The following is a 22,288-nucleotide window of genomic DNA, read 5'->3' on the forward strand; positions in this document are numbered from 1 at the left end:
CAACCTCCTTGGTGGAGGTAATCATACAGAGCAGTGCAGACAGCTGTCAGATATGGCCCATTTCCACCGCTGGTATTGGCGCGGGCGGCTCCGCCCAGCTAGACTCACTTTTTTGTAGCTTTGCAACAGGCAAAAAACCAGGACAACCCAGGTTGAGTCGTACTATTTCTCGTAGCACCTCTGTGGAGGTTCCAGGGCTGTGGACCTGGTACCATACTGTGGTTCCAGGGCTGTGGACCTGGTACCATACTGTGGTTCCAGGGCTGTGGACCTGGTACCATACTGTGGTTCCAGGGCTGTGGACCTGGTACCATACTGTGGTTCCAGGGCTGTGGACCTGGTACCATACTGTGACGTGAGAACACTCTGTGTGGACCTGGTACCATACTGTGACGTGAGAACACTGCAGACGACTGATTGGTCAGGCAGAATCGTGTTTACTGTCTCTCTGGATACTGTCAATGCTGGATACCAGTTTAGTGGCACTTTACCTGCTCTTGTGTGTAACATTATTTCCCAAACTCTCCTGTCATTTCCAGTCTTTTGTCTTGCTGTCTTCAGCTCTGGTGAAATAAAATCGACATCCTTGCTCAGCCTTAACATGGCGGTTGTTTTCAATTGTTTTGAGAGAGAAAAGCCCGCGTAGCGGAGCCGCGGGTTTTCCCGGCGACTGGCCGGGCAGCCGGCTTCTCTTCTCCCTGTAGCGTAACCTCCGCTATGCGGTGAGGTATGCAGCCATGTTGATAACAACAAAGAAATATCCAGTCTCCTAGCCGATGGTCTCATTGGCTCACGTAGGTCATATAGAGGCACCAGTATTTCATAACCAGTTTAAAAGTTCCGTGTCGGGATTTAATTTTAACGTTACAAACAGAGGGCAGATATGCGGCGTCGCTATGATGACCAGTTGTGGGCGGAGGGCAGATTGAGTGAGTACTATACCTGCGGTGGAAGCAGAGACTACTTCAGGTGGAGACGAGTAAAGACTAGTGGAGACGAGCCGTACTATGCAGTACCATGTGGTGGAAATGAGCCAATAGACATACACAGAGCCCAGAACATCTGGGTTCAACAGTGACACTACACAGAGCCCAGAACATCTGGGTTCAACAGTGACACTACACAGAGCCCAGAACATCTGGGTTCAACAGTGACACTACACAGAGCCCAGAACATCTGGGTTCAACAGTGAGACTTGGGTCTGGACAGGTGAGGATTCCAGGAGGAATAGAGCAAGAAAGAAAGGCAGAAAGGAAGTAACAAAGACTAGGGCTGGCTATTGTTTAAAAAAGTATGATACCAGTACCAATACTAGTACCCTTAAATTAAGCTGATACCTATAGAGTACTTCTTTCCATACCTTTTTTAAAGCTTTATACCGGCTCAAGTGCATGTATCAATGTATGGGTTGTAGCTGCTGCATTAGTGGGCCAATCACATGCTGCATTCAATCGAAGAACGCTGGCAGTGATTGGCTGCGAGCAAAACCATACAAATAGTATAAATATATTTTTCTAGATCTGTGTACAAAAATGAAGGAATGAAGGTATCATTTGACTGGAGAAGTTTCAATACTACTTGTTACTGGGATATTCCTGTCGATACCTTCAGGGTATCGAGTACCGATACGATACCCAGCCCTAAGAAAGACAGAAAATAAGATCTCTAACTTTTCCACTCCTGTAAACTCCAGAGAGCGATAGATAGAAACGAGACCGAGACACAATTATTCCCCCAACTGCTCCGGAGATTTAAACAGGCAAATTTCCGGTGACAAACCTGCTTGTCTAACCTCTCGGGCTAGGCTACTGTCTGTTAACTGCTAAGTGAGAGTGAGAGCTAGAGAGAGACAACAGAGACGGGTTGAGAGATGGAGAAACTGGTTTGTGCGTTCTGTCTCTAACCTTGCTGCTGCGCTGTGTGTTGTGAACCACCAGGTGACGATGCGATGACGGGGGACACAGACAAATACCTGGCCCCCCAGGACCTGCGGGAGCTGGGGGACGACTCGCTCCCTCAGGAGGGCTACATGGGCTTCAGCATTGGTGCACGGTCACAGAGGTAAGACATACTGCAGTACGCTTCTAATACGTTTAGGTTTGTTCAAAGGGCTACGTGTAGCATCATAAAAGCATCACCTCATTCATTTTGAGACAATAGTATACCGCATTTTACAACGTGTGAACCAGCTCAGTGGCCTTGTGGTCTGAGTGTCCGCCCTGAGACTGGGAGGTCGTGAGTTCGATCCCCGGCCGAGTCATACCAAAGACTATAAAAATGGGACCCATTGCCTCCCTGCTTGGCACTCAGCATCAAAGGGTTGGAATTGGGGGGTTAGATCACCATGTGATTGCAGAGCGCGGCGCTGCTGCCGCTCACCGCTCCCCCAGGGGATGGGTCAAATGCGGAGAACAAATTTCACACATTGTGTGATAATCAGTGGGACTTTAAAATAGGGAAAAACAGCCAGCACTCCAATGTCCTTTTACTAGGAACTTTTATTAGTCCATTACAGCAACGCACAGAATCACACGGACGCGTTTCGACGTTAAGCCGTCCTCAGCGTGTATCTAGACCTGTGTGTGAACGCCATTCCCACCAATTTCCTTCCGCCCCGAGCACGCGCCCCCCGACCGACCAGAGGAGGTGCTAGTGCAGCGACCAGGACACATACCCTTAATCCGGCTTCCCACCCGCAGACACAGCCAATCGTGCCTGTATGGACGACGCCCGACCAAGCCGGAGGTAACACGGGGGCGCGAACCTGCGACCCTCGTGTTGGTAGGCAGGGAATCTACCGCTGCACTACCCGGACGCCCGGAAACCTTTGGCTTTGACTGAAGAAGCAACAGGCTTTATGGGAAATATGATATTTTTGAGAAACACTAGCATTAGCAAATATAGCTAGCGGCATAGAATAGACCTTATTCGCTAACCCTGGCGGCACCATATTGTTGACATACCGTCCTGTGCGCACACAGCGCTGCAGCTGACCACTAGTAACAGCCTTATTGTCATTTCTGTTCCATTACAAAATAGCGATGGTAATGACAGCAATAAAAACCCCACAGTTGTTGTTTGTATGCTGCTGTTAATGCCTGTAATAATAAACAAAAGAAAAAACGAGGTGAACAGACTTTGCTGTGAGGAGCTGCCAGAAAGTTTCACCTGTCTCTCCTAACTATCCACACATCTCCTGTGCTGCTGACGTATCCCCAGTCTCGCTCCCTTCACGTCTGTGGACGGTAGAGATAGAAACAAACCACGCGGACTTTATTGCTGTCATTACTACAGCCATGCCTAACGCAGGTCACCATCCGAACACAATTGGAACGATACAGGTAACGCTAACGGTGGCTAGCTTCCTATAAACCCTGCTCCACATAGGCGGTCACTTGAAAGCTGCAGCGCTATGTCAACAATATGGCGGCGGTGGGCGTGCCAGTACGTGAGTGACGTCAATCGAATAAGGTCTATAGAGGCCACCAATCGTGTCCATCATGGTCTCATTTGTTTACTGTAATTATACCAAGGTATCAAATTTCATTTGAGAATAATATATTGATGTTTAAAAATGCTACATGCAGCGCCTAAAGAACAGTCTTTACCAAAGCTCCAAGAGAGGCAAAAATCTGTCTGGCTAATGCAGGGGTCAGTCTGGCTAATGCAGGGGTCAGTCTGGCTAATGCAGGGGTCAGTCTGGCTAGTGCAGGGGTCGGTCTGGCTAATGCAGGGGTCAGTCTGGCTAATGCAGGAGTCAGTCTGGCTAATGCAGGGGTCAGTCTGGCTAATGCAGGGGTCAGTCTGGCTAATGCAGGGGTCAGTCTGGCTAATGCAGGGGTCAGTCTGGCTAATGCAGGGGTTCTCAAAGTGTTGATGACTGACAGCCAATTTAGGGACCCAACAATGGGTTGATTGTCACCCAAGAAAAAATGGAACACGAAATAATTCCAAAACGTTCTTTAATAGCCTATTCTAGACTCAAAGTCATGCCCATTGTCAATCGAGAAATGTTGTGTTTTATGGAGGAGAAAAAACATCCTCTTTGTCCATTTTGAGATGTTTTAACACACACACCACGCACGTACGCGCGCGCACACACACCTGCCAAATTTAGGCTGTGAAAAAGACGACCCCTTTGAAAGCAGCATAGCCTAGAGACCCTAGAGTACAAACATTGTTTTGACTTCCATCTACCGTAGTATCTTCCGCCACACTTCCTCTCTGACTCTGTCTCTCTCTCACACATTCTCTCTCTCTCTCTCTCTCTCTCTCTCACACAGACACACACACACACACACACACACACACACACACACACACACACACACACACACACATACCCCCCTGACCATTAGGAGGTCATAGGGCGCCCTCTCACCCGTTGAACTTGTGTTCAGTTGAACATAGAGACAAACAACATTGACACTCGTCCAACACGCTGCAGAGGGAGGGGTTATTAAGAGGGAGGGGTTATTAAGAGGGAGGGGTTATTAAGAGGGAGGGGTTATTAAGAGGGAGGGCTTATTGAATATCTGAGCAGTGACACACATGGACACTGAGCCACAGGAAATTAGAACCATGTTCGATTCCATAGCCTCGAGCCTCGGGTCAGATAAATACATGTTCTGTGTGTGTGTGTGTGTGTGTGTGTGTGTGTGTGTGTGTGCGTGTGTGCGTGTGTGTTCGTTCATGCGTGCGTGCGTGCGTGCTTGCGTGCTTGCATTCAATCCAAGCCTGGATCAATAAATTACTGGTTCTGTGCAGCAGGGGTGCAATTCACTTACATTTCAATCAATTTAGGAAGTGGATTAGCTTCAAAAAATGTAAATCCTTTCACAATAAAAAAAAAGATTTGAATATCCAGTCTGCTGATTTTTAAGAATGAATGGGCTACTGTTAGTGAGTTGTAGTTTCAGTTTTCTATTTCAATAGCTCGAATTGAAAGTGAAAGGTCCCCAACCCCTGCTATGTTACTGTTTGACACTTATAGCAGTCGCCTCCCCCCCTCCCCTCTCTCTCTCTCTCTCTAGTCTGATTTTAGCGAGGTCACTAAATCAATTAGGAGTTTACAATCCGCACTTTTTGTGTTAGAAAACTAGATGACAAATCAACATCAGAAAACACGAGGCTCACCGTTCCAATACTTACACGTTGGATTGCATACCAGAAAGAGTTACGCTCCATGCTTCAGTCATCAAGCCAGGCAGGGTGACAGGTGGTCAGTCAGTCAGTCAGTCAGTCAGTCAGTCAGTCAGCCAGTCAGCAACAACTGCCATCATTCTACCTGCATCTCTGTCTGGCTTCTCTCCTCTCTCTGCATCTCTCTATCCACTCCTCTGTGTTTCATGATCTTTTTATTCTCTTCTCATGCCCGTTCTTACTGTTAGTCCCAAAGTCAGGTAAGGATGAAGGCATGAAGGGGGCGGGGCCTCCTTATCCCCCCGGCCCCTCCCCTCAACCTCCCCACCCACCCCTTCCCCTCTTAGATCCCCAGCCACTATATCATCAATAAGACTTTGTGAATCACTATAATGCACTACTCATTCATCTGTCTACTAACGTAACAATGTTGACTTCCAAACAAAGTGTGCCGAATGAGTTTTGTTGAGTTTCCATGTGTGTGTGTGTGTGTGTTTGTGTTTTTACACTGTTATGTTCACATCAGACACAGTGGTTTCTACTGTGGTTCATGTGTCTTTATGTCAGATTCTTGTTTTCAGTTGATAACCGCATCGGGTTCTGTGCCTGTGGATAGCCTGTTGTGTTTGCTTTTGTATTTGTATTTTGGACTGTGGATATGATTTATGCCTGGTGGTCGTTGTGGATTTGACCGGTGGAGCTAATGCATCCTTTTTGAGTGTTACTTCACCACGCTTCCAGGGCCCTGAACTAATACATCCCTATAAGTCTCATAATGTCAAATTAATGTCAAATTAATGTCAAATTAATGTCAAATTAATGTCATGTGACCTCCTAGATGGGCACTGCAGAGAAATCTCACTTCACTTCCACTGTTACCGTTGAGAAAGGCAGACACATTTTCGTCTAAAAACAACGAGAAATCAAAATGTCTCTCAAATAGAGAGGGGCGAAATCTGTACAAGTGTTTTCTCAGCAACAAACTTAAGTCACCTATACATTATTTTAATGTGTGTGTTATCAATTATTTTTTGTCAGGCACTCTCTCTCGTTTTCAAGTGGCGTTCCTGCTTTGAAACAGATCCTTGTATTTGCAATCTGATCGACGCATCATAAAGACCACTTGTATTCAGTGTTTCAGATATCCTTACTCTCATTCCATACGCACCATTCCAGGGTGAGTACTAGGAGTTACAAATATAGACACCGATCGCGCGCACGGACACACACGCACAGTCGCACACACACACACACACACACACACACACACACACACACACACACACACACGCACACACACACACACAGACACTGGGCTGTGTTGTCATTTCAGCGTTGGGAGTATTTTAGCCTGTGGCCATGGGCCAGGCTAGTTGGCTCAGCATTGGTTAGCTTGTTGTGTAGCAGCAATAGAACTGTTGCAAACGTTCATCGCATATCATTGCTAAGGAATGCTATTTATTTGCCTCATAAATGTCCTAATTGTCTTTCTCTCTCGACGCCCGTGGAGCCGTCTCAAGACACACACCACTTCTTTTCTGCACACAGTACCGTCAGTAACAAATGTACTGGGACAGCAAACAGTATAAGGATATATGCAGGATGTAGTGAAGCGCGCGCCTCAACCTCTGCAGCCCAGCAGGCTGGTCTGGTGCTTCTCAGAAAAGGCAGACTTCCGATATAGATATTTGGATGTAATCCAAAAGGTACTGGAGCACTGTGGGTTATGTGTCTTTATGTCAGATTCTTATTTTCAGTTGATAACCCGCATCGGGTTCTGTGCCTGTGGATAGCCTGTTGTTCATCAGAGCTCTGATGAAGACACAGTAGTGTCGAAACGTTAGTTTAATAAAAAACTTCATTATATACTTGATCTGTGTGTTCCAGTACCTTTTGGATTACATCCAAATATCTATATCGGAAGTATAAGGATATATATTATAAGGGGATAAGGCAAGATTACACAGTCTGCTAGTTTTCTGGTTGTGGTCTATGTTAGTGTTGATAAACTATGTTAAAACACACCATTGCCATTGTCCACCATACAGTCATCTGCTGTTCCTCCAACCAAAAGGTTGTCAATGGCAGGATCCAACCAGGCCCCTGGAAGCTGCATGCATTTAATGTGTTTATTTGTTTTGTTTGTGTTTTTCTGTTCATCCCATGCCCCCCTCCCTCCTCCCCCCCCCCTCCCTCATACCCCTCACCCCCTCCATTGTTGTGACGACTGTTGTCATGGTAACCCGTGACTGCTACGCCAACCCGCACCCACCCACACCAAGCCTGCGTTCCTTCAGTTCCGATAGGTCGAACACGCTGAACCGGAGCTCGTTCACGCGGGACAGCATGATGATAGAGGAGATGCTGGCGCCCAGTAAGGAGATGGTAGGTACACTCACTGGCTATCGTCTGTGTGTGTGTGCGTGTGTGTGTGCGTGTGCGTGTGTGTGTGTGTGCGTGTGTGTGTGTGTGTGTGTGTGTGTGTGTGTGTCATGCATGTACTCTGTCTCTGTCTCTCTGTTCTTCTGTCTCTGGTATAACTCTTACTCTCTCTGTATGTCCGTTTCCCTCAGTAATCCCCCAGGTATTTCACTTCATGAGAGACACCGTACTGTCTATAAATATGCCACGCTATGCTCAGTGAGTGCTGTGCCAAAAGCCAGGGGATCCACCAATGCTCTTACAACTGAGTTGCTGTTGACACACGCAGATGACGAGGCCAGAACCTAAGTGAGTTTCTCACTTAGCTTCTGGCTTCAGATGGCTACAGATGTTAATAATTTAATTTGGCTTAAAATGTGGTCTTAGGGGACATTCAGACCAAAGGTGTTTTTTGGAGCTGCCAGTGTCTTTCTGCAATTCATTCTCTATGTAAGGACGCGCTAGACGTGCTCCTCTTTTAATGAACGCACCTGGCGTTTCAGCGCTGGTAGCGTCTGTTGTTTTTGGAGGAGCGCTGTGGGCGTTTTAAAGCTGAAAAAAGTTGAACATTAGAGGGAAAGCGCCCTGATCGTCTTTTTCACTACTCCTACCTTCTCTCCTCCCGAGGGATTCTCGACCTCCGCTGCTGCCAGAATTGGCAATAATCTGGCTTTCATGTTGAGACTAGTGAACAACATCAAACAGACAAAAATAACTGGCTACCGTCCTTGTGGTCATTGTGTTCTGATCTGTACTGCACGCGACTACAGGGGAAAACAAACGGAGCGCAAAAAAAACCGCTCCCTGCGCTGTGTTTTGTGCACAATGGAAGCGCTCTCGACATGATTTTCATAGCGTTCTGACTGAAAAAAAACGCTTTTGGTGTGAATGTCCCCTTACTGTCACGTTTCCCAAGTGCTGCTGCAGTACCTTGTGTGGGTAGCCTGATATTCAGACTGAATCGTCAACTCATAAACTAATTTCCTCTTCCAAGAACAGCCGAATCCACAACTGTGGAGTGGGCGTGGCTTCGAAGGTCTGGAGCCAGGCTAAATGTGTGGGCGCGGGCTTTTGCTATGCCGGCGATAGCCGTGGCCGCGTCCTCCGTCCATCCGTACGTACGTCTGTCCGATGCGATTCGAATTTCTTCAAATTTGGCTCAAACGTCCACTTGGGCTTAATACTTTACTTTACTTTACTTTATTTCATTTGGCAGACGCTTTTATCCAAAGCGACTTACATCACATTTCAATACAATTCATTCAGAGAAATACAAACAATGAAAACATAACTAAAACCATATATAATCAATAAGGGTTAACCGATTCCGGAGGGACCCAGGTGTAGCCCGAAAAGGTAAGTTTTTAGTCTCCGGCGAAAAATCGGCAGTGTCTCGGCCAGCATGATGAAGGGGGGAAGTTCATTCCACCATTGCGGAGCCATGGAGGAGAACAGTCTTGAACGAGACAAGCGTTCACCAGGGCCACGTAGCGATGGAGGGGCGAGGCGAGCCGTGCAGGTGGAGGAGCGGAGGGAACGGTGGGATGTTTGGAAGCTGACCAGGGATTGTAAGTAGAGCAGGGCTGACCGGTGAACTGCTCGGTAGGCCAGTACCAGGGTCTTGAATTTGATACGGGCCAAGATGGGGAGCCAGTGAAGGTCACGGAAAAGGGGAGTGACATGGGAGAATTTAGGTAAGTTGAACACCAGACGGGCAGCAGAATTTAGAATGAGTTGGAGGGGTTGAATGGCCGAGGCAGGTAGCCCCGCCAATAGGACATTACAGTAGTCAAGGCGGGACAGGACGAGTGCCTGGATCAGGAGCTGAGCTGCCTCCCTAGTGAGGAACGGACGGATCTTTCTAATATTATACAGTAAAAACCTACAGGAGCGGGCGGTTGCTGAGATGAAGGCTGAGTTGGATAGCTGGTTATCTAAAGTTACACCAAGGTTCTTGACAGTATTTGACGGTAGTTTAATGATGTTGTCGATAGTGATGGAGAGGTCAGAGAGTGGACAATCTTTCCCAGGGAGGAAGAGGAGCTCGATTTTGTTGAGGTTAAGTTTAAGATGATGGGCAGTCATCCAGGAGACAATGTCCTTAAGGCAGGCGGCGAGACGTGACTGGATTAGGGTGTCGGAAGGGGGAAAAGAGAGGAAAAGTTGAGTGTCATCTGCATAGCTGTGGTAGGAGAAACCGTGGGAAGTGATTATGTGACCAAGGGACCTAACATATAGAAGGAACAGGAAGGGGCCGAGGACAGATCCCTGGGGGACACCCGTGTTCAGAGTGCAAGTTTTAGAGAGGGACCCACGCCAGAGAACCTGATAAGTGCGATTGGAGAGATAGGAGGTGAACCATGAGAGTGCAGAACCAGAAATACCGAGATCAGTGAGAGTGGAGAGAAGGATGTGATGATTAACCGTGTCAAAAGCAGCAGAAAGATCAAGAAGGACAAGGACAGAGGAGAGGGAGGAGGCTTTGGCTGTGTGGAGGGCATGGGTGACTGAGAGGAGGGCTGTTTCCGTGGGGTGAGCGGGCTTAAATCCAGATTGTAAGGGGTCCAGGAGGTTGTTTTGAGTGAGGTGGAGAGAGAGTTGTTGACATACAACAACTCTTAATAACGAACTGATTCAATTTTGGTGGTCAAAGTTCAAGGTCTCTGTGACCTCACAACCGCTCGTTAACACGAAATCTCAGGAATGCCTTGCCTTGAGGAATTTCTTCAAATTTAGCTCAAACATCCGCTTGGAATCAAGTGATGGACTGATTAGATTTTGGTGGTCAAAGGTCAAAGTTCAAGGTCATCGCGGCCGTATGTCCATCCATTCCATCAAGGAAGGGGGGGGGCAGGGCTAGGTAAAAGGGGCCATAGCTAGGGATAGGAAGGTCGTAGAGAGTCAGGATTCGAGGGGTGAGTTGGGGGAATGGCTGGGGGGATGTGGGTGGCTTAGGGGTAGGCCCATTTTCCATGTTGAAAACGATACGCCGTGTTGTTGAGGTACCCCCAAACATTGCCTAAAGTGGCATAATGTCCACACCACTGCGCCGTGGGCTTCAAGGTATTTGTGCGTCTGGACAGACATGGAGGTAGACTGCACTTGACTTGAAGTGGTTATTTCTAGTTTATTTAAATGTTTTCCTTGTTCTTTTACTAAAGGCCCCCCTAGCTGCTGCCACGGGCAGTGCAGCAGTACTGCAGCAAAGTGGCCGAATTAAATGAAAAACACCTGTATCTGTGGGCTAAGCAAGAACCATTGATAGAATGAGTCTGGAGATGTTCTAATATGGGTGGCATTTTTTATGGCTGCCATTATGTAACAGCGTCCTCATTAACATCATCATAGATGAAATGAGTTAACATGATGTCTATTTTCAACGTGAAATTGCTAAACTCTCTGGGCCCTATCTTACACCTGGTGTAAGAGCAAGGGCAATCATTGCCATTTCTAGTTTCTAGCACTAAAATTATCCCTATTTTCTTTGAATTACCACTGGGTCAGACATGTTTCAGTGACCCAGTGGTAATTAAAAGGGGAAAAAAAGATTTTGAGCGCTAGAAACTAGCAATGACAACCCTTGCCCTTGCACCGGGTGTAAGCCCCCATTCACACAGGACGCCAAAGCAACGCTCAACCTAAGCTCAACCTACGCTCAACCTACGCTGAACCCACACGTTTCATTTAGGCGTCCTTGTTAACACACCACCCGCGCGCGCGTCACGCTGTAAGCCTCGCCGAAGCCACGCTCAAGCGATCGTTCAGGATTCACGCCTATTTTCCAAGCGTGACGCGTGAAGCCAGGCATGAAGTCAATGGGAGTTGTGGGCGGGTTCAAGGCGCGCGAGTAGGCGCTGAGAGGAAAAGAGAAGGCTTCTTGTGTGAACGGTTAGGCGTCCGTTCAGCTTGTGCCTGCTTCCAGCTTCAGTTGTGCTTACGTTCGGCGTCCTGTGTGAACGATGGCTAAGATATCGCCCTCTATCTGTTGCTGTGGGCTGAGTAACAGCTGGCAGTTGACAGCTTGTCTCTTCTCTCATGCTGCTCCAGCTGCTCTGTAAGGAAAAGTCCTTCATTGTAGAGCACCACAATAAGGTATATTATATTATATTATCATGCACTACCTCTGTCAGTGCATGTGTATACTCGGTGTCACTCAGCATTTGTTATTCTAGATAAAGATGACAGTCATGTCATGGTACCATGCACAACATATGCTCCTATATCAGTGCATGTATGTTTATCATTTTCTATTGATTGTTATAATGGATTGATAGATAATACTGCATCTACATAATCCATTCTGTGATCATACAGTGCTATTGGTGATTGATGGCCATAGGCCATGTGGTACATAGGGCAACATGTTGAGACAATTAGCCATGATTCATACTTTTGTTGCTTACCACACTATCATCTCTCCCACCCTCCACCCCCCCCAAATAGTAGCTATTTCATTTTTTGAATGAAACTCTTCCCCTGTGCTCTCCTCTGCCCCCTGTCTCTTTGAAGTTGCCAGTTAATCATAGCCCTGATTGGCAATAATGCATCTATGTCAGTTAATAACACGATATACTGTATATGATCCTCTAACAGACAAAACATCAGACAGTCTGTCACGTCAGTGTGATCATACGGTGCATTGAGTGATAGCCAGGCTGATTCACACTGATTGTACTTCGTGAGGGGCGGCTGTGGCTCAGGAGGTAGAGCGGGTCGTCCACTAATCAGAAGGTCGGTGCCGGTGGTTCGATCCCCGGCTCCTCCAGTCCGCATGTCGAAGTGTCCTTGGGCAAGACACTGAACCCCAAATTGCTCCACGATGGCTGTGCCGGCACCCTGCGTGGCAGCTGGCCGCCTTCGGTGTGTGAATGGGTGAATGTAGGCACATTGTAAAGCGCTTTGGATAAAAGCGCTATATAAATGCAGTCCATTTACCATTTACCATGAAGCATTGCATTTCCTCTGTTGGCGGATGTAGATTTAATTTATACTGCGGATCTTTGTCAAACTGCCTGGTGTACTTTCATCACTTATCTAGTACTTTTTTATTGAATGACTTGTGTTTCTATAGCCGTGTCCTGTAGTGTGACGATGAGCTTGTCTTCTCTCCCGCAGCATCTGTCAGTAGCTAAGGACTGTGACAACGACTCCCTGAGGAGGTACAGCTGGGCTGCAGACACACTGGATAACGTCAACATGGTCTCCTCACCTGTACACTCCGGGTAAGGAGGGAGAGAAGGAGGGATGAATGGATGGAGGAGGGAGGGAAGGAGGGATGAATGGATGGAGGAGGGAGGGAAGGAGGGATGAATGGATGGAGGAGGGAGGGAAGGAGGGATGGAAGGAGGGATGAAGGGCTGAATGGATGGAGGAGGGAGAGAAGGAGGGATGAAGGAGGGAAGGAGGGATGAAGGGCTGAATGGATGGAGGGGGGAGGGAGGGATGAATGGATGTAGGAGGGAGGGATGAAGGGCTGAATGGATGGAGGAGGGAGGGAAGGAGGGATGAAGGAGGGAGGGAAGGAGTGATGAAGGAGGGATGAAGGGCTGAATGGATGGAGGAGGGACGGAAGGAGGGAGGGAAGGAGGGATGAAGGAGGGAGGGAAGGAGTGATGAAGGAGGGATGAAGGGCTGAATGGATGGAGGAGGGAGGGAAGGAGTGAGGGAAGGAGGGATGAATGGATGGAGGAGGGATGAAGGGATGAAGGGCTGAATGGATGGAGGAGGGAGGGTAGGTGAGGGCTGAGTGGGAGGAGAGGGAAACAGGTGTGTCAGAGCCCTCTCTCTCTGGGTACCTTTGTTGTCATTGGCCTGTTTCATTTTCCCTCTGTCTCTCTCTTCCTCATTTTCTTTCCCTTTGAGAAGATGTCTCGTACCTCCCAGGGTTTCTTTGACTTCCTTGGCTGTTCTCTGATAGTCTGTCCTTCTCCGACTGTAACAATAATCTGTAAGCAGTTACACCGCTCTCATTTCCATAATGACGGTGTAATTACACGGTAACAACATATATATACAGTACCCCACAGAAACTACTACTGTCATAATATGCAAGATTGAGAAATGAGGGAGCTGTAATTTAAAGGACTAGTCAGTAATCGTCTCAAAGGTTGTTGCAATGTCCAAGCTATGTTGATGATGTGTCCCTCCTGCGTTGCTTTGTTGTCCATCCTGCAGTTTTTCCTCTCCGCTCCCGCAGTACGACAGCAGGTGATGACTGTGATTGGTTGCCATTGTTGTTACCACTACCACCACCACTACTACTTCCTGTTTCTTACTTCCTGTTTCCTGTGACATCACACCCTCTCTTCTGTGTTCACTCATGACATCTGTGTTTGTTCTCACCCCATGAACTATGTTGTTACAGACTCGATACAGATTGGTTTGGATTTTAGGATTAGTTATTCGCCCGAGAACTGGCTTTAAATATATATATATATATATATATATATACAGTATATATTTATATTTATATATATATACTGTATATATATATATATATATATATATATATATATACATTTCATGCCCACATGGCATTCTCTGACAACTTTTCCTTCAAAGATTTCACAGTGCTCACTGTAGCCTGACATCGCCAGACCAATTTGTAAATGCAAATGAGTCTGGAAACTCTCAGTACATTTTCGATTTCCAGGGGGCGTGGTCAACGGGCGCAGACCAAAAATGCCTCTGGATGCAATTGGATAGACCTACGACCAATCACAGCGATGACATGTGTCACGTAGCTCACATTGGAACACACATTTGGCGCTCCTCTGTCAGTCATCGTATTAAAGCCGCCCCCATATTAGATAAACAGTGTGTGATTGGCCTGACCATTTTCAGGTCGGGTGGAAATGTGTCTGAACAGGAGGGGGACCAGACGCATCTGCCAGAGCAAATAAAACATGAGCTTGCAGATTCGTCCGGTTCCCAGGCTAGACTTACTCCTTTTAAAAGTTAAACATTACATTTATCTATTTTTATTTATTTTATTTATCGATATTTTTTTATTTGATCTATTTGCTCAACAGCTATACAGACTAACATGCCCTCTTGTTCAGCAAACTGCATGGTGTGCGTGTGTATGTGTGAGATTTCCCTCTTGGAGTTAAAACCAATTACACCAATTACAATATCTAATTATGGACAAATCACAGGTTACTGTGGAGGCTTCTATGTTGGCACTATGGCTGTGTCTAATCCACCATGCACCTCCAATGCCAATATTTCTTCCCCAATATATTCATTTTGAAGAAGAAAAAAGTATGAATTGGCGAAAGTTAATTGAGCAAAGTCTTTTTTCATGTGGTTATTATGCACATTCCAAAGTGTTGCTTTAGAACTGAATCACAGCCAACATAGACAACTCCTTGCATTTTCTTTCTTTCCTTCATTCGTGCTTTATCTCTTTCTTTCTCACACCTGTTTTGTGTGTTTTGAAGATCACAGCATGGGAAGCGACCTGACCTCAGCTAAAGAGCCTCTCTCTCTCCGTCAGTCCTCCTGCTCAACTGACTTCTTTACCTTCTCATTCATTCCCTTTCTACGTCCTTTCCCCTCCCTTTTTCTTCCCCATATCTCACTCTTTCTCTTGCTCCCTCTCTCCTCTCCTCTCCTCTGCCCTTCCATTTCTCTTTCTCTCACTCTTTCTCTTCTCTCCCATCTCTCTCTCTCTCTCTCTCTCTCTCTCGTGTGGGTGTCTCTCTCTCTCAGGTTTCTGGTTAGCTTCATGGTGGATGCCAGGGGCGGCTCCATGAGAGGGAGTCGTCACAACGGCATGCGCATCATCATCCCGCCCAGAAAGTGCACGGCGCCCACCAGGATCACCTGCCGATTGGTCAAGAGGCACAAACTGGCATCGCCTCCTCCAATGGTCGAAGGGGAGGGTCTGGCCAGCCGACTGGTCGAGGTCGGTCCAGCGGGAGCCCAGTTTCTGGGGTAAGGCCTTTTGTACATATGTTTTTGGACCGCTCCATTTGTTTGCTGTTTATTTACTGGTTTATTTGTGTGCGCTTTTATTTGGTGACTTGACATCCCCTTCCCTCTGCTTCTTCTCGCATCCCCATTTCCAACCTTCTGCGTTTCTATTTGTAAGCGTGTGTGTTTGTGTGTGTGTGTGTGTGTGCGCGTGTGTGTGTGTGTGTGTGTGTGTGTGTGTGTGTGTGTGTGTGGTCTGGAGAAATGTACTATAAATGCAGTAGTTGGCTAGAAAATGGCGGCGGCGCTGTGGGCTGTCATCATCATCACTAGTTAAATTTGATGAGGGCGAGGCATAACCTGACGCTGCCAGATGGATGGATGTAGGTTGCTTCACAGGACTGTGAATTTGTGAACAATAGCGCCCCATCTGGCGGAGTCAGGTTAGGCAAGGCATGGCACCGGTGCACATTTGTTTGCTGCTGTAGGAACAAGAAGGAAGTTGCTACAGTTTGTTAGCTAGCGAAACAAAATGGACTTGATACTGGCATGGGCTGTGGCCTGTTCTGACTTCCAGATGAAAACTATTGCCTTGATTAATCCCTGCTGTGGACACTTGAGTTCCTAGATAGATCATCACTATAACAATATAACAATATATTCACTCATTAACTCATGAAGGGACCATGTTGGAAATAAGTGTTTACACTTTCACATGTTTTATCCCTTGGATTGTTGTATTTTACAATCCACAATACATCAAATCAAATCAAATCAAATCATTTTTATTTTTATTTTTATTTTTATTAAACCTTTATTTAACCAGGTAAAAGACTCATTGAGATTTCAAATCTCTTTTACAAGAGGAACCTGGCCAAGAGGGCAGCATAAAAAACAAACACATTTAGGTGTTTCAAAATGAGACACAGACTCTGCCTGGTCATGACTTTGTTTCTATTTGATCCACTACTTGTGGGTTTTGTTATCAGTGGGTTTTGTTATCAGTGCTATATATCATGTTTGATATATAGCTATAGAAACAAATGTCTCTGTCTGTCAAATGTAGTGCATTACTGGCTGTCCTCCAAGTTTAATGAATGTGTTTTGTTGTTGTTGTTGTTGTTGTTGTTGTTGTTGTTGTTGTTGTTGTTGTTGGTGTTGTTGTTGCTTTGAACCATGGACTGTTGGTAGACAGTGAGTAGACACATTATTCAAGCGGAGAAACTGTAAATGCTTCATGGACTCAGTCTGGGGTAACGAGAACACTTCCCCTCGGGGCGCTCGGGTGGTGTTGTTGTAGTCTATTCCCTCACCACATGAGGGCGTGTTCCCTCTGGCGTTCCTACAGATGCAATCGGCCGTGTCTGCGGGTGCCGGATTAAGGGTATGTGTCCTGGTCGCTGCACTAGCGCCCTCTCTGGTCGGCCGGGGCACCTGGTCAGCGGGGAGGGGCACTGGAGGGAATACATTTATATATTTGTATTATATTTAAATATATAAATTTATATATTTATATATTTTATATATTTGCGGGGAGGGGCACTGGGGGGAATAACGTGTTCCTGCACGCTCGCTACATCCTCCCGGTGAAAACACCTCCTCGCTGTCAGGTGAAAAGAACCGGCTGGCGACTCCATCAATCGCCTCGGAGGAGGCATGTGAGAGTCTACTCTGCACCCTCCCCAGATCGTGGAGCAACGGCCAGGACCACTTAGACAGGCGAACTACACTTAGACAGGGGAAGTGCTATGGGCCCTTTTCACAGCAGCCATTTTGTGTCTAAAGGGCAGGGTAAACACAGGTGCAACCAAAATATGAATGAGGGTGCTGCCAGCACAGGAACACCTCAATGGTTTGGAAGTTGGAAACCCCCATTCATGTTTTTGGATGCACCTGTGTTTACCCTGCCTTTTAGACACTAAATGGCTGCTGTGAAAACGGTCATCTGTTAGGCGGTGGGGGGGCTCATTTGAGCCAGATGTGTGGCTAGATTAGTGTGATACCAACGCTCCAGTCCCACATAGCAAGTTGTCTGTCCGTGTTTCCCCTTGGCAGCGTGTTAGGCAACACCACTAACTCATCTGTGTACATTTGACATATCTAGAATCTATCTACTCTTTTTTTTTATAGAGAAATAGACATCTTATGAATACTGATATGAAAATAACGACTAGATAGTGTGCACTCTTTCTGACTTTGTGTGTGTGTGCGTGTCTGCGTGCGTGCGTGTGTGTCTGTGTGCGTGTGTGTGTGCGTGCGTGCGTGTGTGTGTGCGTGCGTGTGTGTGAGTGCGTGTGTGTGTGTGTGTGAGTGCATGTGTGCGTGCGTGCGTGTGTGTGCGTGTGTGTGTGTGCGTGCGTGCGTGTCTGTGTGCGTGCGTGTTTCATTCTTGTGCGGACACAGTAAACTACATCTTCCTAGAAAGCTGCCAGCCCTTAGCGAAGGCGAGAGCCTGGTTTGTCCAGTGCTCCAGCTGGGACCCAGAGGAACTAGATTCGTTGGGTAGGAACAGAACATAGCATCCCCCTCCTCAACCTCCTTCCTACTGTACGCCCCATAGAGGAAAAGACATGGCCGAGGCTGATTCCTGCTAATAATTGTCATTATTGTGTCCATCCTTGTTGATTTTGATTTGTTAGGACATTTGATCCATGCAGTTTTGGGAAGAAAAGAATGATTGCAGAATGACGGCTCACACATGTTTAGCACATTTTGAAGGAAACATTCAGTTGTGTTTTAGAGGTTTGCATTTGGCTTCTTGACATTTGGAGACTTATTTCTACGTTTCTTCCTAAAACTACAAGGTGCGGCTTCAAATCCATTCCGATTTCCAGCCATTTACAGACCATTTTATGTTGGGGTTTCAAAAGCTTTCAGTTGGCTTCTGATGTCACTGAAAGGAAAGGTTTTGATTGGCTGTTTGGCCTGGACTGCGCTTGTTGGGCATGAGCCTCTTCCTCCTCAAGCCAAGCATCATTCTGCTTCTCATGACCACCCTTCCTTCCCCTCACCTTTTAGATGACCATCCCCACAGTACGTATATACAGTATGTTCAGTTACAGCCAGAGCCACTGCTCCAGAGAGTTGGGCAAGGCCCTAGTATGGGTTGCTGCCCATTCTGTCGTACAATCTACACTACTGTTATATTAACCAGGGACAGTGTTTGCCTCAGGTATTTAGAGCATGTGACACTAACACTCTATATTGAGATACCTTCATGTGAACTTCTTTCATCCAGGACTGAAGCTCCTAGGCAGAGTGATTGCTAGGGCAAATATGCCCCCACAGTAGAGTAGGTCCTAGTTATGTCCTCTTTAGTTATATCCCTTATAGATGTGCTATCAGCAGTCCTGTGCTTTTATGTGTGGTTTGTCCTGGATCTTCTCATTAAACGCTGTAATTTTTTTTTACACAGATTGAGATATAATCTTTTGGCATTTTGTACATCAAATTGTTGTCTCCTTTGTTGACATGATAGGGAGACGACTATCTTTTCTCTATGGAATCACAGTTTCAGCCATTTGTAAATTGTGAAATTTGAATTTCTCAGAAACGTAGCCACTTTCTTGAATCTCTTTCTTAGAGGATTTTCCAAGGGGAGGCTCAGTGAATATAGTTCCTCTGGTACCTTTTTTATCCTGTTTTATTCTGGTAATTAGTTAGGGTAGAGTAAGTCCATCGCTCTCTCTCTCTCTCTCTCTCTCTCTCTTACGTTGCTACCATGCCTTGTTTAAATAAGGGCTGTGCAGCTTTCTCCTCCCATTCCTGATTTTGTTGCATCTGTCTTGTTAAGCTATGCCGCCATACATTCTGAACCGCATCGCATTGAGCCACAGCACGATTACAGCTATCATTATGACCAGTGTTCATTCATCTCTCTGGATACTTTGAGACCAGTACTGGGATCAGTTTCTTGGCATTTCAGCCTACTCCTGTGCTGTTGTATAGAGAGAGGCAAAGTGAACGTCACTTGCTGCTTCAGCACTGTACCAGAGATTTTCTTGCGCTATTTCTTTTCCCATAGACATTTCGTAAAATGCTTATAAAAAAGAGTTTTACTTGGTCAAACCAAACGGCAGGGGCGTAGGCAGAAATTCAATTATGGGTGGGCCTGGATAAAATTGGGTGGGCCTGGACAAAATTGGTGGGGCAATTGCATGATGAAATTTTGCACGGAACGCGCGCAAAATTCCTAGATGTCATGAAGTTGTCATGCATTAGACTCTGGAGATGATGTGCCCTGCGTTTTTAAGCTACAAAACCATTGGCTAGCAAGGCAGCAGCAAGTTTGCCTCTAGAAAACAACCAATTTTTTTTTTTTTTTTTTTTTTTTTTTGGGTGGGCCAGGGCAAGAAGTGGGTGGGCCTGTGCCTACCCAGGCCCACCCGTAGATACGCCCCTGCCAAACGGTACAGATATATTTAGAATCGAGAGAGACCGTCGAATATTTCACTGGGACCAAAACTTAAAAAACTACAACATAGAAAAAATATTTTCTTTAAACCGGTATTTTTTTTAACGTTTTGTCCCAGTGAAATGTTATGCGGTCTCTCCTGTTTCTAAATATATCTGAACCGTTTGGTTTGAACAAGTAAAACTATTTTTATAAGCATTTTACGAAATGTCTATGGGAAAATAAATGGCGGATGAAAATCTCTGGTACAGTGCTGAAGCAGGAAGTGACGTTCCACTTTGGCTCTCTATGGATTGTATTTATAGGATGAACGAACGCTCATTCTCATTGGCTCATTATTTGAAAACCATGCATGAAGTATAAATGGTACCCATGTTTATACTGGTGTTATGCTCTCTACAGTAGCATGCATTCATACAGGAGCTGCTGTATATACTACTTCCCTGCTCATTTGTACTGCAGTTGATTTTGTATTATTTCAGCCCATTGACTGAATATAATATGGACGACGCATCCCCACTTCCTACCCCTATGCAAAAGTGAAGCCAAAATATCTCGTTTTTCGTTGCTTGTGTGAGGTCAATTGGAACCGGAGTCTGCGCAGTAGAGTCAGGCTGAGCCCCCTCAGCCGTGCCGCCGTCTGACGGGGGTTTGAGAGTGGCTGTCACAGCTGTCAATCACCCTTATGTCATCAAATAACTCCAATCTCATCGGGCACCCGGGTAGTGCACTGGTAGATTCCCTGCCTACCAACACAGGTTTCGCAGGTTTGGGCCCTGGTCCGGTGTCTTATTCAGGCCCGATTGGTCGTGTCTGCAGACTACTGGTATTATGTGCTGGTTGCTGCACTACCGCCTCCTCTGGTCGGTCAGGGCGCCTGTTCGGGGGGGGCGGGGAACTGTGGGGAATAACGAGATCCATCCACGCGCTACTCTTCGCATGTGTCGGAGGAAGCATGTGCTAGTCTACAACTCTCCCCAGATCGGCAGAGGGGGTGGAGCAATGACCGGGCCAGCTTGGTAGCGGGGATTGGCGAAGTACAATTGGGGAGAAAACAGAGGGGAATTGGAAAAAAGAAACAAAAGAAAAATGAGCACTTGAACATACATCAGCGTGATAAGTCCCATCTGCTAACATTTGGGGGGGGGGGGGGGGGTCTGGGGGACCTATACTGCAGCCAGCTACCAGGGGGCGATCTAGATGTTTTGGCTTAACTTTTGAGTTGTCATGACATCCATATTTTATACAGTCTATGATTCAGCCACACTGGCACTGGCATTGCAATCAATGATTACGATAATTGACATTATACACACCTTCGCATCAAGATGCAAATGCTGTAAACGATGTAAACAAAATCTGCAAAATCTTTGCGATTTTCAACCAGCATTGTATCATTAGAAAGTCGGTAGTATACAGTATGCAAATTAACAATGTTGACCTTCCCTCCATGTTAGGGTTAGACAAAGCTGGTTGACAATCAGCAAAGTAGCCCTTTAAGAAAATAATTGTGGCTAGCACTTTTTGGTGACTACCGGCATTCGAATTTCACACGCGTGTACGTGTACATCGAGTGACAATAAACATCTTGTATCTTGTTCGCAACCCTGTCTGACATGGAATATGGCTGGTGTTTTCACAGTGTGTTTTAAATCATTTATAGCTAACTAGCTGTAGCTTGCAAAACGGTGAATGCACCATGGGACTGCACAGAATCCCTACTTCAGTCAATAGTCAAAATGTATGAATCTAACCACTGCTGGTCCATAACCTTTCCAGGCCTGTGATAGTGGAGATCCCCCACTTTGGCTCGATGCGGGGCCAGGAGAGAGAGCTGATCTTACTGCGCAGCGAGAATGGAGAAAGCTGGAAGGAGCATCTGTATGACTGTAAGACTGACGACCTCAATCATCTCCTCAACGGCATGGACGAAGGTAAAGACCACAGCAGACGTTCTTTCAACCTGGGGCCCAAATTGAGTGGATTTGGTCTTACCCTGGGGCCCACAGGTCCCACACAAATGTAAATATACCAAGAAGACCAGGAGACTTTTATAGGGTACTGATTCTTGAGACCTGGGTCAAAACATGTACTACAAGTAAAAGGGCTGCTTCTTGTCGAAAGTTAATGCCATTTTAATATTAAAATCATCTGAAGTCCATTTGCACAATTCACTTTTAATTTGATAGTTTTTGTAAAATATGTGATTACATGTTTGATATAATATTTTGCCAACACCAACATGCATCAGGTTTTCTGTTTGATGGGACTAACGGTGTGCTTTGCAACTCTGGACATACATACATACATACTGTACATACATACATACATACATACATACATACATACATACATACATACATACATACATACATATATACATATATACATATA

The 22,288-nt window shown here is 46.2% G+C and overlaps 1 protein-coding gene across 1 annotated transcript in view; it reads left to right on the forward strand.

Moving 5' to 3' along the window:
• LOC310775455 (ankyrin-3-like) overlaps positions 1-22,288 on the forward strand; it is a gene marked incomplete at its 5' end in the record, with an annotated part of 180,317 nt that overhangs the window by 120,124 nt on the left and 37,905 nt on the right. The window contains 7 exons of the mRNA XM_083635605.1: positions 1,938-2,061; positions 7,425-7,527; positions 11,611-11,655; positions 12,679-12,785; positions 13,738-13,770; positions 15,277-15,501; positions 21,674-21,828. Of these exons, the coding sequence (XP_083491731.1) occupies positions 1,938-2,061; positions 7,425-7,527; positions 11,611-11,655; positions 12,679-12,785; positions 13,738-13,770; positions 15,277-15,501; positions 21,674-21,828 (792 nt within the window). The remainder of the gene's footprint in view (positions 1-1,937; positions 2,062-7,424; positions 7,528-11,610; positions 11,656-12,678; positions 12,786-13,737; positions 13,771-15,276; positions 15,502-21,673; positions 21,829-22,288) is intronic.

This window comes from Poromitra crassiceps (genome assembly GCF_964638095.1).
Source record: "Poromitra crassiceps genome assembly, chromosome: 4".
NCBI lineage: Eukaryota > Metazoa > Chordata > Actinopteri > Beryciformes > Melamphaidae > Poromitra > Poromitra crassiceps.